The sequence below is a fragment of the Abrus precatorius genome, unplaced genomic scaffold (assembly GCF_003935025.1).
Source record: "Abrus precatorius isolate BTA unplaced genomic scaffold, Abrus_2018 Scaffold4, whole genome shotgun sequence".
Lineage (NCBI taxonomy): Eukaryota > Viridiplantae > Streptophyta > Magnoliopsida > Fabales > Fabaceae > Abrus > Abrus precatorius.
Window position 1 is genome coordinate 21,417,309 of NW_020874384.1, and position 13,059 is coordinate 21,430,367.

At 30.6% G+C, this 13,059-nt stretch overlaps 2 protein-coding genes across 4 annotated transcripts; both read right to left on the reverse strand.

The window, feature by feature from the left end:
- Positions 1 to 1,432: 1,432 nt before the first annotated feature.
- LOC113865446 (probable ribosome-binding factor A, chloroplastic) lies at positions 1,433 to 3,055 on the reverse strand. 3 transcript variants are annotated; one of them, XR_003504987.1, is made up of 4 exons: positions 2,652 to 3,055; positions 2,409 to 2,582; positions 2,134 to 2,322; positions 1,433 to 1,898 (listed from the first exon to the last, which is right to left on the reverse strand). XR_003504987.1 is itself a non-coding variant. In XM_027499994.1 (3 exons), exons 1-3 carry the CDS (start codon positions 2,973 to 2,975, stop codon positions 2,191 to 2,193), a joined length of 630 nt encoding a protein of 209 aa, XP_027355795.1. In that variant the 5' UTR covers positions 2,976 to 3,055; the 3' UTR covers positions 1,541 to 2,190. The 3 variants fall into 3 exon arrangements, 1 of the variants encoding a protein (XP_027355795.1); XR_003504986.1 differs by having other exon boundaries at positions 1,545 to 1,898; positions 2,130 to 2,322; XM_027499994.1 differs by having other exon boundaries at positions 1,541 to 2,322.
- Positions 3,056 to 11,941: 8,886 nt separating this feature from the next.
- Positions 11,942 to 12,365, reverse strand: LOC113865310 (auxin-responsive protein SAUR50-like). Its single transcript, XM_027499772.1, has one exon. It carries the CDS (start codon positions 12,356 to 12,358, stop codon positions 12,044 to 12,046), a length of 315 nt encoding a protein of 104 aa, XP_027355573.1. The 5' UTR covers positions 12,359 to 12,365; the 3' UTR covers positions 11,942 to 12,043.
- Positions 12,366 to 13,059: the final 694 nt, after the last annotated feature.

A 13,059-nucleotide genomic window follows, 5' to 3' on the forward strand; every position in this document is an offset into this window, starting at 1 on the left:
ACATGTACATGCATCTCGTTATATTACTCCGGCACAAGCAACTTGCTCTTGTATACTTCCTAGTTCTCACCCTAACTTAGTTTGTGTGGAAAATGAAATGTTTATTATTAGATTATATATTACATTTCTCCCTATTCATATTGGCAGGTCGCTCGAGCCTCCGTTTTATCCTTCTGCTTCATTTAGTTTAAGTATTAACCTCAAATACCTCAAGGTATTCTTACTATTCCTCACAAATTGTCTGTCGATTCAATCATTTTCACTGTGAAATATCAGTTTTGGCTTAGGATATAACAAGATTGATTGCCTTTATTATTATTATTGTCTCCTTTTCTTCTCACACTTTTTAGTTCGTGTTGGAAAATTAGGACACTTTATTTTGTTTCCACGTCTGATGACAATTGTGTTGTGCGCGTTTAGAAATTCGATTGGCTTGCATGCATCCAGTCATTGATGCTTGATTCTGTTTATCCTGCTTCTAATTTTTAGGCAAAAGCCAGGTCTCAGAAGAAACCTCATCACTGAGCCATCAATGGAGCAGAATATGTTACAGCACGAGTTAAATGCACTACTAAAACATCGTTCCTTTGTTTAACAAGCGTCTTACTTTACGTGTCATCTACGTCTCATTGACTTGCTTTAAACGTGGAAAAAATGAGTGCCGAAATTTTGCTATTTGTAATTGCTTTGATACCATTTTTTACACGTTTCGAAATCTCCGCTGCATTCTTAAATAGTGTTTTTCTTGCCAACAATTTGCTGAAAATTTTTTTTAAAGCACTACGAAAAAGGTATTCTATAAAAAATTTATTTGTGACAACTTATTATTATCGTTAAGCAAGATAATAGTATAATTTATACTGTTCAAAGGAAAGTATACTTTCTGACACATTCACGTTAATGCTCCCCTTTTCTGTGGTCATACATATCACATTGATATTGTTTGACGAAATATTGTAGCAGTGAGTAATATCAAATGTTCCGCTGTAGTGAGGGTGATAAGCACAATTTCTATCTCCTCCAACAGCTTTCTCAACATCCTTCCTCCCTTAAAAAAAACAATAAAGCATATTTGAAGTACATTGTTCCATCCTAAATGTCATTAACTAATTTTTAATTTGTGATTGACCAATATCTGAACAATATTAATCAAAGTAAGTATTATATTGACCATTTATTTTGTTAGCCTGATTTATCTGAACCATTGGATGAAATTGTAAAGTTTTTTATGGAGGGGGGATGGAGAGTTTTCTTGAAGTCTGACTTGGTGATGGCCGAATTTTTTATTATCCTATAGAGAATAGTCTATAAGACTATAACTTTGTCCACATACAACCAGGAAGAAATACTACCCTGGATCTATCCGAGCAACTTATATCCTTCATAGTTTGAGACTATCATTAGCTTAGCAGGTTTGATTGGATGAATGTAGGAAAACAAAATGAATAAAAAAAGAGCAAAGTCATTTTGAACCATGCCAGATTGCATGTTTCATAGTCCTGATCAAAACATACTAGTGAAAAGTGATAGTACAACCTACTAAATCAAACAAAATCCAGTTGAAAAGAAAGAAACATCATAAAATCACCACATTCACATGTACATGCATCTCGTTGGGTGTACTTTGTTCAAGACACCCAAATTCAAATAGCAAAACAGCAATTGTAAACATTATAAAATCAACTTACAGGAATCAAGGAAAAGAAACGTATACTGCAAGTCCTATTGTATACTAACATCCTGGGACATAACACAAGGAGAGTAAACCCAAAAATTGGTCGACATCACTTGGGGTTGACATGCCAAGGTCTTTGTGTTCAGATAATGTAGTCACTTGTGAACAAAGAACAACATCATTCCAGTTTCCAGAAAGCATTTTAATGAAGTGATTCCATGTACTGCACATAAGTAATCAATTTAATGATTGAATACGTGGTTAAAATTTTTTCATGATATCCAAAAGTAAACCATACTTGGGATACAAGAGCCAACTGCCTAGTAGATTTTTAATATATATGGATTTACATATATACATACCTAATAGAAATGCTTGAGACAAACTATACTTATATGAATCATCCCAGTATGATTTCTAAAGCAACACTTGAAATAGATTCATTAAAGCATACCTACCAACACTGAAAGATCGTCCATATGGAACCATCACAGTACTGAAGCAGGGGGAGGCAGCTATTCCACATAAATGATACCTTCATCAGGGTCTTCACCATCCCAATCATCGTCCTCTTCTTGCGCAGAAGAATTGAATTGCTCCTTGTTTTGACTCTTCTCATTCTTTATTTTATCTAATATTGCAATCACCTGAAAAATTGAAGTGGCGGATGAATAAAAGCTCACAGAAGTAGTGGAAAAAAGATTAAAAAAGGGGAAAATGTGTTTATAGTTACCCTGCTCCCTTTCTCAAAAGAATCATCCTCTATAAAGCGTATCTCAGGAGTTAAGCGCAACTTCATACGCTTCCCCAACTCACTGCGAACGTATTTAGCCTTTGACTTCAAGCCTGCAATGGCTACTTCCTTCCCTCTTTCATCTCCAAAAACGGATACATACACCTTAACCACCTACACAAGTTGAGGAGGGAAATGAGATGGTATTGTTAGAATAAAACGGAGCGTTTGATGAGGAAAGACCTGCAAATCACCGGAGACATGGACGTCGGTGATGGTGGTGAGGGAAGAGAGGTAGCGGTCAGCTCCTAAGGAAGCTTCTGGAAGGATAGCATACTGCAAGACTTTATCCGTGATGAGCATATCAGAAAGCTCCCTCCTTATTTGTTTGGCCACCATTTTCACTCTCCTCGGATTCGCCATGCACCTTATTCTGCAACCAACAACCTCCTTCCCTCTCCCTCTCCCTCTCAAAATTCCCATTGGAATTGAAGTCACTGTGAGTGTCGGCATCGTGCCATGCCGCCATGGATATGGACACCATGGTACCAGTGCCGGTAGAAGCATTGCTATCTCTTTCTCTTCTCTTCCCCTATTTCAGCTCAGATTCGCACGTCCCAGCAAATCCAAACTCACCGGACTCCAGATATTTTTTCGGACATAATCACTATCTTTCTTGGGCTATCTATCCGGCCCATCCAGAAAATTCATGTCAATGTTCTAGCTGAAGGCCCAATCGTTGGCCCATCAGAAGCATTACCCAATTAACACCTTGCCAATACTTCTTTTATTCTGATCCATGGTGTGAGTTTACTTAGGCCTTTCTATAGAGTCTATGAAACAACAATCCACTTTCCCACACAGAATGACCCAAATATTAGCCCAGGCCCTGACCCTGTCCCCACAAAAATGGACCGATCCAGTGAGGGAAAGGGATGAGCGAAAAAATTTATATACATTATTCAGTATTTTTGTGTATTGAATTTTTTTAAAATTCAAATTTAATGTAAATATATAAAATACTTCCATTTTTAAATAATTGAAGAAGAATATGATGAATAATCTTTATTGTTAAGAACACAAATTTTAACTATTTTATGTCTATACCCAGCGCGGAGTTGCAACTGCAATTTTATAGTCAAATTAATATGGTGAAATTTACAATCAGTTTAAGTAATTCTTATCCAAAACCATGTGATTCCACTGACGCAAATTCATGAGCAATGGTGAACTTTTTTTGGGGTCATGATGAGCAATAGTAAGCTTGATAGCACAGCATCGTAATAGGCCTATTATAATGGACTTTAACAGAGACAACCCTTTTTCTTTTTAACGGAAATCACTAGATCGACACTCCAAGATGATGCCTGACAATATTCAAGATAACATTCTAATTTTTTTTAATATTTTATATTATTATTTAATAATTTATTTTCAGTTTTAGCCTTTTATACTGTGGACACAAGCATTTTTCTATTATTTATTTTAGCAATAAACCAACTTAGATAAAGTTTAACTTCTGTATAATTGATAATGATCCTCTTGCAATAAGCATGTCGATGCCAGTGTCACGAATTATTTACATAATTGAACTAATTATTTGTTTCTATGTATAGATCTTTTATCGGCTTTTCTCACTTGAATGTTATAATTTTTACTCAAATATCAGTTTTCAATTTGAAAAACAAAAAAGGAACTGAAAATATTAAAACAGATAATTTGATTCACATTTTGCAAATAAATAGAAAAAAAAAGGGTGGAGAGAGGTTGTAAATGAGTTTGATGGATCTAAAATTATATATCGGATGAGAGAGCAAATGAGGTATTCCCTGGCATGCACTTATTGAGAGTGTCTTACGAAGTGGGATCATGTTTTCTCATAAACTGGACTTTTGACAAGATTTTTCTTCATATTGGGTCCTCATGCATGTCATTTCCCCCGTGCTTGCCCCTAAAAGGACCCAACTTTCCCGAAAAGGCTTCAAAAGAAACAAAAATCCCAAAAGAAACGAAGAAAACAGAAACATGCCATGTTCATTGATATTTCACTAAACTTGTTTTGTTTGGTAATTTTTGTCAACATTAAACATTTTTAATTTCATTATTAAATTTATTTTTTATTAAATATATTAAATTAAAATTTCTCCGATAATTTATAAATTAATTGATACGAGATTTATTTTTACATATATATTTTTGTTTCAATCAATTTATTGGTCCTTATGCTTTTATTAACTTCAATTTTTTGTAGTTTAAAACTTTTTAACTAGATAATTGTATTTATGAGAAGTACTTTTAATAGAGTCCACACGTTCGACAATATTCATTCAAACTCTATCAACTCTTGTTAAATTATTCAAACCAAGTTGGAAATATAGATAAACTATATAATAATCTATTTCTATTTTTCAAAAAGTACAAATTAAATCCTATTTGACAGACAACACAATCACATATGTTTTATACTTTATCTGAATTTTTAAACAATTTTTATAATTTAACAAAACTTTATGATTTATTGAGAGCAAACTTAATTAAAAGCTTAAGAACTCTGTTAAAATATTTTAAATTAAAAATATTTGTTTAAACATTCAATAAAATTATGATGATGTATAGATTAACTTAACTTATATTTTTAACAATATAAATACATGTCAAATATAAGATTATATAATATATGTTTAATTTATTAAAAAATTAATCATCAATTAAAATAATTGTACTTGATTTAATAAATAAATTTATTAAATTCATATCATATAAAGATTAAAATAAAATAAACAATTTAATATATATAGGACATTTTAAGTGAGAAGAGAAATATTAATAATGACCATTGATAAGAGAAAAAAAATAATGAAATAATAATTTTAAATCTAAACTCTTTATTTTGATCTAATAGCTATTATTAACGTCTTTCACCTCTTATAATAACAAAATCTTTTCACTTGAAATGTCTTATATATATAAAAGATAACATTAACTTGATTTTTTCACACATCCTTTTTTTTTTATATAATTATCCTTATTATTCTGTTAATATATATTTTTTATCACACTTCCATTGTATTTCACTTTTTTTTCCCGAACTGTGTTACTTAATAGAATGTATTCAAGGTGTGAAAAAGGAAAATTGTTATTTCATATCCTGAATGAGATGTAAAATAAGTGATGGGATGGGAGAGATAAAACGAGAAAAATAAAAGAGAGGGTAAATAACGTAGTAGAAAAGGAATAAAAATAAATAAATATATAAAAATATAAAATTTTGCGAAAAACATTATTTCCTTCCTTTTTAATTATCCATACAACTAGGGATCCCCTGTTCCCACTTAAGCACCTTCAATCCTGCACCATGTCCGATAAACATCCACACACTACAGCTGTTTTCCAATATTCAGTGTGGGTTTTATTACTGTCAAAGTGAATTATCATTTACATGTCAATACAACCCAAATCATAAAAGTAAAGCGTTGAGTTTTGTTCCAAATCAATAGCGATTTTAATATTACTGGATAGTTAAAAATTATGTGATTTTAATCATTGTATTATGTGTTTATTTTTTACCATTTGTAAAAATTAATAAATTTTAGCATCAAGATATGACCTTTGATGAGCACGATATTACCAAACCATGCATTAACACGCGCGCAACCATGCTACAACCCACAACCAAAGACACTGCAAATTAACTCGTTCATAATTAAATTTAAGAATTAAAGAATAATTTAAACAACTAAATTGCAAAGTTACCAAATTTGACTATGATCCAAATGCACATTATGAATCCATGCATGATCCCACGCTACTACGTATATAGTGCAATCGACGGTCTAACCGTGAGGTCGTACAACGGGGACAAGTCACGTGCGCGCATTTGACATGTTCTACCAGCGTGCTTGTGTGTGGGTCACGCTCACGTGCTCCTCATCCCCAACTCTAAAACAGTGGGTCCACTGCCACCACCCATGACCATGACCAGCCACACTAGATAACAAGGTCTTGTTAAAAAATATATAATTTTATTAAATACAAATTAATTATGATTAGTTATAAATGTCATTACGTGTATTTTAAAAATTTATATTTTATAAGGATGATTATATTATATTTGTTATAGAAGGTCTTAAATCTAAAAAATCATCTCTCGTGATATTATTAAGCATTAAAGTAAGACTTATTTTAAGAATATTTTCATTTATGTGAATCTTGAAACGAATCTAAAATCATGTGATTAACTGTCCGTTTATTTTTTGTCCACTAAAAAAAATTGAGATTGAGTTTCGATGCATTAGAATGTTAAACCAATTAAAGTCCAGAAATTCAAACTTTTAATTCACTTGGAACACGTGTCGATGATGCTACAGCAGCTATGGTTAGTCAGTTACGGTGTTGTTTGTTTTACTTGTCAAGGAAGGACAGTGCTAGAAGATTTTTAATGGATTATTAAAATAGATAAAATATTGTTTGGTGAAATATTAATTGTAATTTATGTGCTTCATAAAAATTAATTTTGGAAATTTTTTTCTAGTAACTTTATGCTCAAATATAGTCCTCCTCTAATCTTTTAATTGTTAAAATTAAATTATCAAGTTATTTTTCTTTTTACATAAAATTCTCACATTCTTATTCGAGATAAATTGAAAATTGTGGAAGTATTTGAGATACAAAATATTTAAAACTTCAAAGACACCTGCCATATTTTTCGTACTTCACGTTTCGTCATAATTAGATCACTTGACGATAGAAGACTTGATATTATGACGAGAATCGCCAATTTGGAATGCAATTAATTATGAGGCCCCTAATTAGATTGTTGAGGAAAATTGAAAGAATGTATGGTATAGCATGGGATGCTGCAAACGGTGGTAATCACCCCACGATACGTACCCTTCACCGTATCTCTCCCGAATGAGTTTTGGAGCCCAACTTGCTTTTCAGCCTAACGACATCCCACCCTCCATCCTCTCCCACACAATGTCGTTTTCATCTGTCCTCTGCCCTATGTTGAGCCTCAAGAAAGACAAAAAGACAATATGAAAATAACAATTGAGAACGATAACTTTACATTTCTTACACACACATATGCGCTACAGCGACACCAAGAGAAATTAAACGAACAAGGAACGTTCCACTTAATTTTCTCCCCAATTTATGAACTGTTCATAATTTTAAAAACACATACACTTATATTTAAAATTATTTTCTCTCATTAAAAATATCACGTTTATACATGTGTATGTGTACATGCATACATATTTAACTCATTTACTTCATAAATGAAGTTAATTTATTGAATAATTATTAAATCCCAAACTAATTTTAACTTGATTTAATTTATTTCAGAACCTATTTCTGTGAACACGTCCATCAAGTAATAGTGAGTTGACTTTTACAGAAAAAAGTTTGGTAATTTCAAATTATTTGTTAGTATTAAAATTCGATGTAATTTTATTAAATTGTATGTAATTCTTGTCTTTTATTTTTTTGAGTGAATTAAGTTTTTTTTATTCTTAAAATCAAGTAATTTAGACTTACCGTTGTTTTTTATACTTTAAAATTTTAAATAATTGTTTCCTGTCGAAAATTTTGAAGATTTAAAATGGATTTATGATGTAAAATAGTTTTAAATTTTCAGATTTTAAAAACTTTTAAAATGATAAGAAATGATTTTTTAAAAAATATTTGTATGAGTATTGTTCTTATAATTTAACAAGTTTCATCATTAATTTTAAAGTTTTAATAAATTTCAAGTATATTAAAAAAAGTGTGTTACTAAATATTATCACATATATTTACTAGCATTAAGAGCCTGATTCTTGATAAATAGGATGGTGTGGATCGTAAAATAATAGATCGAGTTGTATTCTTTCCAGGAAATAGGTGAGAACATGGGTGGGGCACTTTGGGACAAAATTTCCGAAATAGAAATTTTCAACCCAACATTAGATCACAAATATTTTTCGCAGTAGATCCAAGAAAAAAATAATGATATCCGAAAGTATACAAAATATAAGAAATGCAACATATGCTATATAGGAGCAACTGCAAATCCATTAGAACTTCTCATCTTTGGAAATTACACGAACATAGAGGAGGCAGAAAAGGATTGATTTTACGGGAAGAGCTTCCTTTGTATGTGTTTAATTATGGTGTGATTTTAAAAAATACAATACCAGATCCATTTAGATGGAAATTATGCGCAATATTGATTTTCAGTTTATGTCAAAACCTAAACTAGTTGCAGATTTACAATAATCAAAAAAATTATATATTATATTTCAAAAAAATATTTTCAGATTTTAAATACTTTACAATTAATTTTATTAATAACTTGTGTAAATATTTTACTCTCTCCTTCGTTTATATATAACAAATATAAAATCAATAAAAAGTAATATTTCAAAATTATATATTATATTTCATAAATATTCATAATAATAAAAAGTCAAATTGACACTCATATTAAATGAATATATTTATTCAGTTATATAAATAATGATTAAATATCTTATTAATATGATTCTCATAATAAATAAGTGTATAAAAAAAATTAAGCAGTCAATGTGTCTGAAATTATATTTTTATTTGTATATACTGAACTGAAAAAAATGATAATTGTTTGTTTTATTTTTTACTTAAAATTAAAATTTCATTTTACCGATATGTATCAATTTTTAATATTGAATTTTTTATGTAAACTATTAAAAAAACTATAATTTTAATTTTATAAAATAATAAAAGTATCTTTAGCATTATACCTAAGTTTATCTTAAATATATTGGTTAATTCTACTTTCTTTAACTCCGTTTTGTAAGATGAAGAAACAAACGGGCAATAAACCACTTTCATAATATTTAATTAACAATTTCTGTAAAAGAAAAACTATATATCTAGGGCAATACATATCAGATTTTTAGAAGGTAACTTTGACAAGAGCACTTATCATCACCCACATTGGAAAAAATACATATAGTTGGAGTCCCAATGAGCTAAAGCTCTATGAATCTCTGGCTTTTTTTTTTTTTTTGAAATTGGTTAATTGAATCTTACATGGGCCTAAACAAATAAAACCCTCGTATATATGTGCTTAATTATGTGTTTATGCGAGGATGCGCAATATATTGGAGAGAGTGATGTGAAAGGAAAAAAAAGCACAAAGGAGAAATCATGGGTGAATTTTTTTTCCCTGAATTAAAGAAAATAAAAATTGGATGTTGGAGAGCAGAAGATATTCTTTTGGGGCTAATGAAGTCGGTGAGGCAGTTGTAGAAGAATTGTGAGTGGCAAAATCTCTTTGTGGCTGAAACGAAAAGAAACAAAAGGAGGCATTATTAATAATGAAGAGAGGACCATCTAACCGGAGGCAGCCTTTGATTCTCGGCTGGTCCTTCTCTGCAAAAGCAAGGTCAGTTCCTTTCAAAGTTTGTTCTTATGCAACTTGCTTTGCCTTTAATTAATGCCAGTGATGATATCTGCACTGCTACTACTCCCCTCAGAGGTTCAAACCCCTCCTCTATTTCCTTTTCTCACTGAAAAACACGAGATACTGTATAGCAATATTTAGAAATTTACTTTTGTTTTGAAAGAAAACAGTGGATTTAGTAATTTTTTAATGGAAAATGTTTTCTAAAACAAAAACCGGACAATCAAATTGTCCCTTTAATTTTAGGATATATTTTCACTATATATATACAAAAAAAATGTAATATTACGTATAGTGTCAATGTTTTAATTAATATTAAAATAGTCAAATTGTCTTTGAATAGCATTATGGCATTGGTGTATGTATGAAACAGAAAAGATAGAGGGGGAATAACGATTCAGGCAACCCATAGCAACTCTCTATTGGAGGCTGTCTAAAGATAAGTAAATTGCCGCTTCACTTGTAGTTGGGACAAAGTTGTTAACATAAAAGAGAGAAAAAGTTGTATAAAAAAAATAGTTACGCATATAAGAGAAATAGACTAAAATATCTTCTGAAGGGAGATAACATTATGCAATTTCTTTTCCAATCACAGTGATAAAGATGCACTCAAGACATGGGCTGTTTTGCAATTCAATGGTGATGATGAGTCATGTCTTGGATTATATATATTTTTTAGTTCTGAAGGGAAATATCATTATACGCACATGTTTTATTCTCTTTTTGAATGAAAACGAAAAAAAAAATGGTTCTACTGTTAAAAATGGTTTAAGAATGCATATCCAATTTAAGTTTCATAAGAATATTCAATGTGTTTGATTACTTGTTTAAAGTGCCGTTACACTTCTCTGATGTTTGTTAGATCCTACTGTTTCATTAAAAATTTAAACACAATTAATTTATAAAGAACGACCAACAATCATAGCCAAAAATTAAAATGTAGAGCAACAAAATAACATGCCAAGATTCTCACGAATACTGTGTTAGGGTATATACGGATTCCGCATGTCTATTATTATTTACACAAACCTACTCTGACATATAAATAAATTTTAACACAATTGCCAGACATTTAATTTTTAATTATTTATATAAAGTTTTTATTAAATTTTTTAATATTAATCTTTACCTATTTTGAGAAACAAATTTTTACTCGATTGAACGATATCATGATTTAAAAATTAAAAAAAGCAATTATCTATATTAGTTTTCTAAATTATAAAAATTAACTGTTCCTAGCTTTATTAAAAGAATTATTTTAATTTTAAAATTTTAAAAATAATTCATTTTGTTAATTTTTCTTCGTTTCTTAGTATCATTTTTATTAATAAAAATAAATCTTTTATACGCTAATAATTTTAAAAATTACTCAATAAGAAAACTACTGTGATATTATTTTGCTTTTTACCGGCTTGGACCCATTCTAACTTAATATGGTATTCATACGATGTGGGCATTCCTTCCGGCCGAGCACAGATTATCCGTACACACTTAAGTACAGCACGTTCTCTGACAACCTATGCATGCTGTGGTCTCTCTTTTTTTTTTCATTTGTTTAAGCTTATGAGTTATATTTTATGTTGGGTATATAGTACCAATTAAGCAGAGAGTTTTTTTGGTTTTTGAACATTGGAGCGGCTAGCCCTGGAAAGTACACAGTTTTATACATGAACAAACTGTCCATGCACAAATCTTTAACTTGATCCGATCTATCGCATATAATTTGTCCGCAATTATATTACACTTAAGCACTTACAAAAATTAATATTGTATATATATATATTGCAAATGCAACTCTCAAAATATCTTTCAGAATCAAAGAGTAAAAAAGGTGAGAGTTGGCAAAGACTACGAACTTCTCAGCTTTCATTGAGAAAACTAACTTCTCTCGCAGGGTGTATAGTATAGAACCTCTGTGAGGAAAATCTCAACAAACCCTTTATACAATTCTTACCCCAAGAAATACATATGAGGGCAAAATGTTAGTCACAAAATGAACATAAAAACCCCAAATGGGGCTGTTGGAAACAAGATCAACCAAAGAAAAGAATGGGACCAAAAAAAAAAGAACTAGATAGCGAATTGATGAGAATCCAAACGACTAGGGTGAAGAGAGAAGTTAAAAAAAGAGAAGCAAAACTAAAGATGCTTCGTCTTGGCACCTTCCCTTCTTGACTCTAGCAGAAACATATTCGAACTAGTCCTTTGTTCATCTGAGCATGGATGTTAGAGAACGGAAAACAACTTCTTCACAAGGAATAGTGAGACCCATATCGTGATCGAAGCCAAATTCTTCTTCAGCTTGTCGAAGGAGGGATTGAAACTGGGGGTGGGTGAGGAACGAGATAGGAACAATGTATCTACTTCTGTTTTCTCCAACGTAAACAGGAAAATGGCCTTTGGGGACATCAAGAGGGAGACCATCATCGTCATAGCCGTTTTTCTTTCCTAAGCTTGAACACCTCTTGAGGATTTGTTTGAGGACTGTAGTTTGGGAAAGCTTGTTTGGTTTTCTAATGGCCATTTTGAGAGAGAAGGGAAGGGGTGTTGGGAAGGGATGAAAGGTGAGAGGTGTATTTATGAAGAGCGAAGAGTGAAAGGAGACAGAAGGAGAGGGAGTGTGGGGGCAAAGGGTAGGGCACGGGTGTTTTGGGGTATGTGTATTTGTTTAAGGACATGATGGGAGCCAAGCCCACTGCCTTCACTCTTTGTTGGTCCTCCCAATGCCAACCTCCACATGGACCCAATCTCTTATCACACTTTTATACTATGTTTGGATAAAAAAAATAAAATCAGAGAAAAAGAATGAATGAAAAAATAGAAGAAAAAATTTCTTTTTTTTGTTTTTATGTTTTTGTCAAACAAAAAATATATATCATTCTTTATTTTTTTCTTTTCATTTAAACATAGCATTAGTATGACAAAATGTGCTGAATTTGATTAAATTTTGTAATATATGAGTTTATTCTTAATAAAACTGAAAATGCTAGTCTAATATATTTATTTTAAGATTTTTTTAAAATCAAGTATGACCGCAAAATTTATTAAAGAACTTATTATATATATTTTTAAATAAGATAAAAAAAGTTATCTTGAATTAATACATAAATAAATAAATTTAAATTTTTATATAAGATAAAAAATATTCATGAAAAAATTAAATAATAATAATAATTTATAAAAAAAATATATGAATAAAGTATATTATAATTTAAAATATTTAAA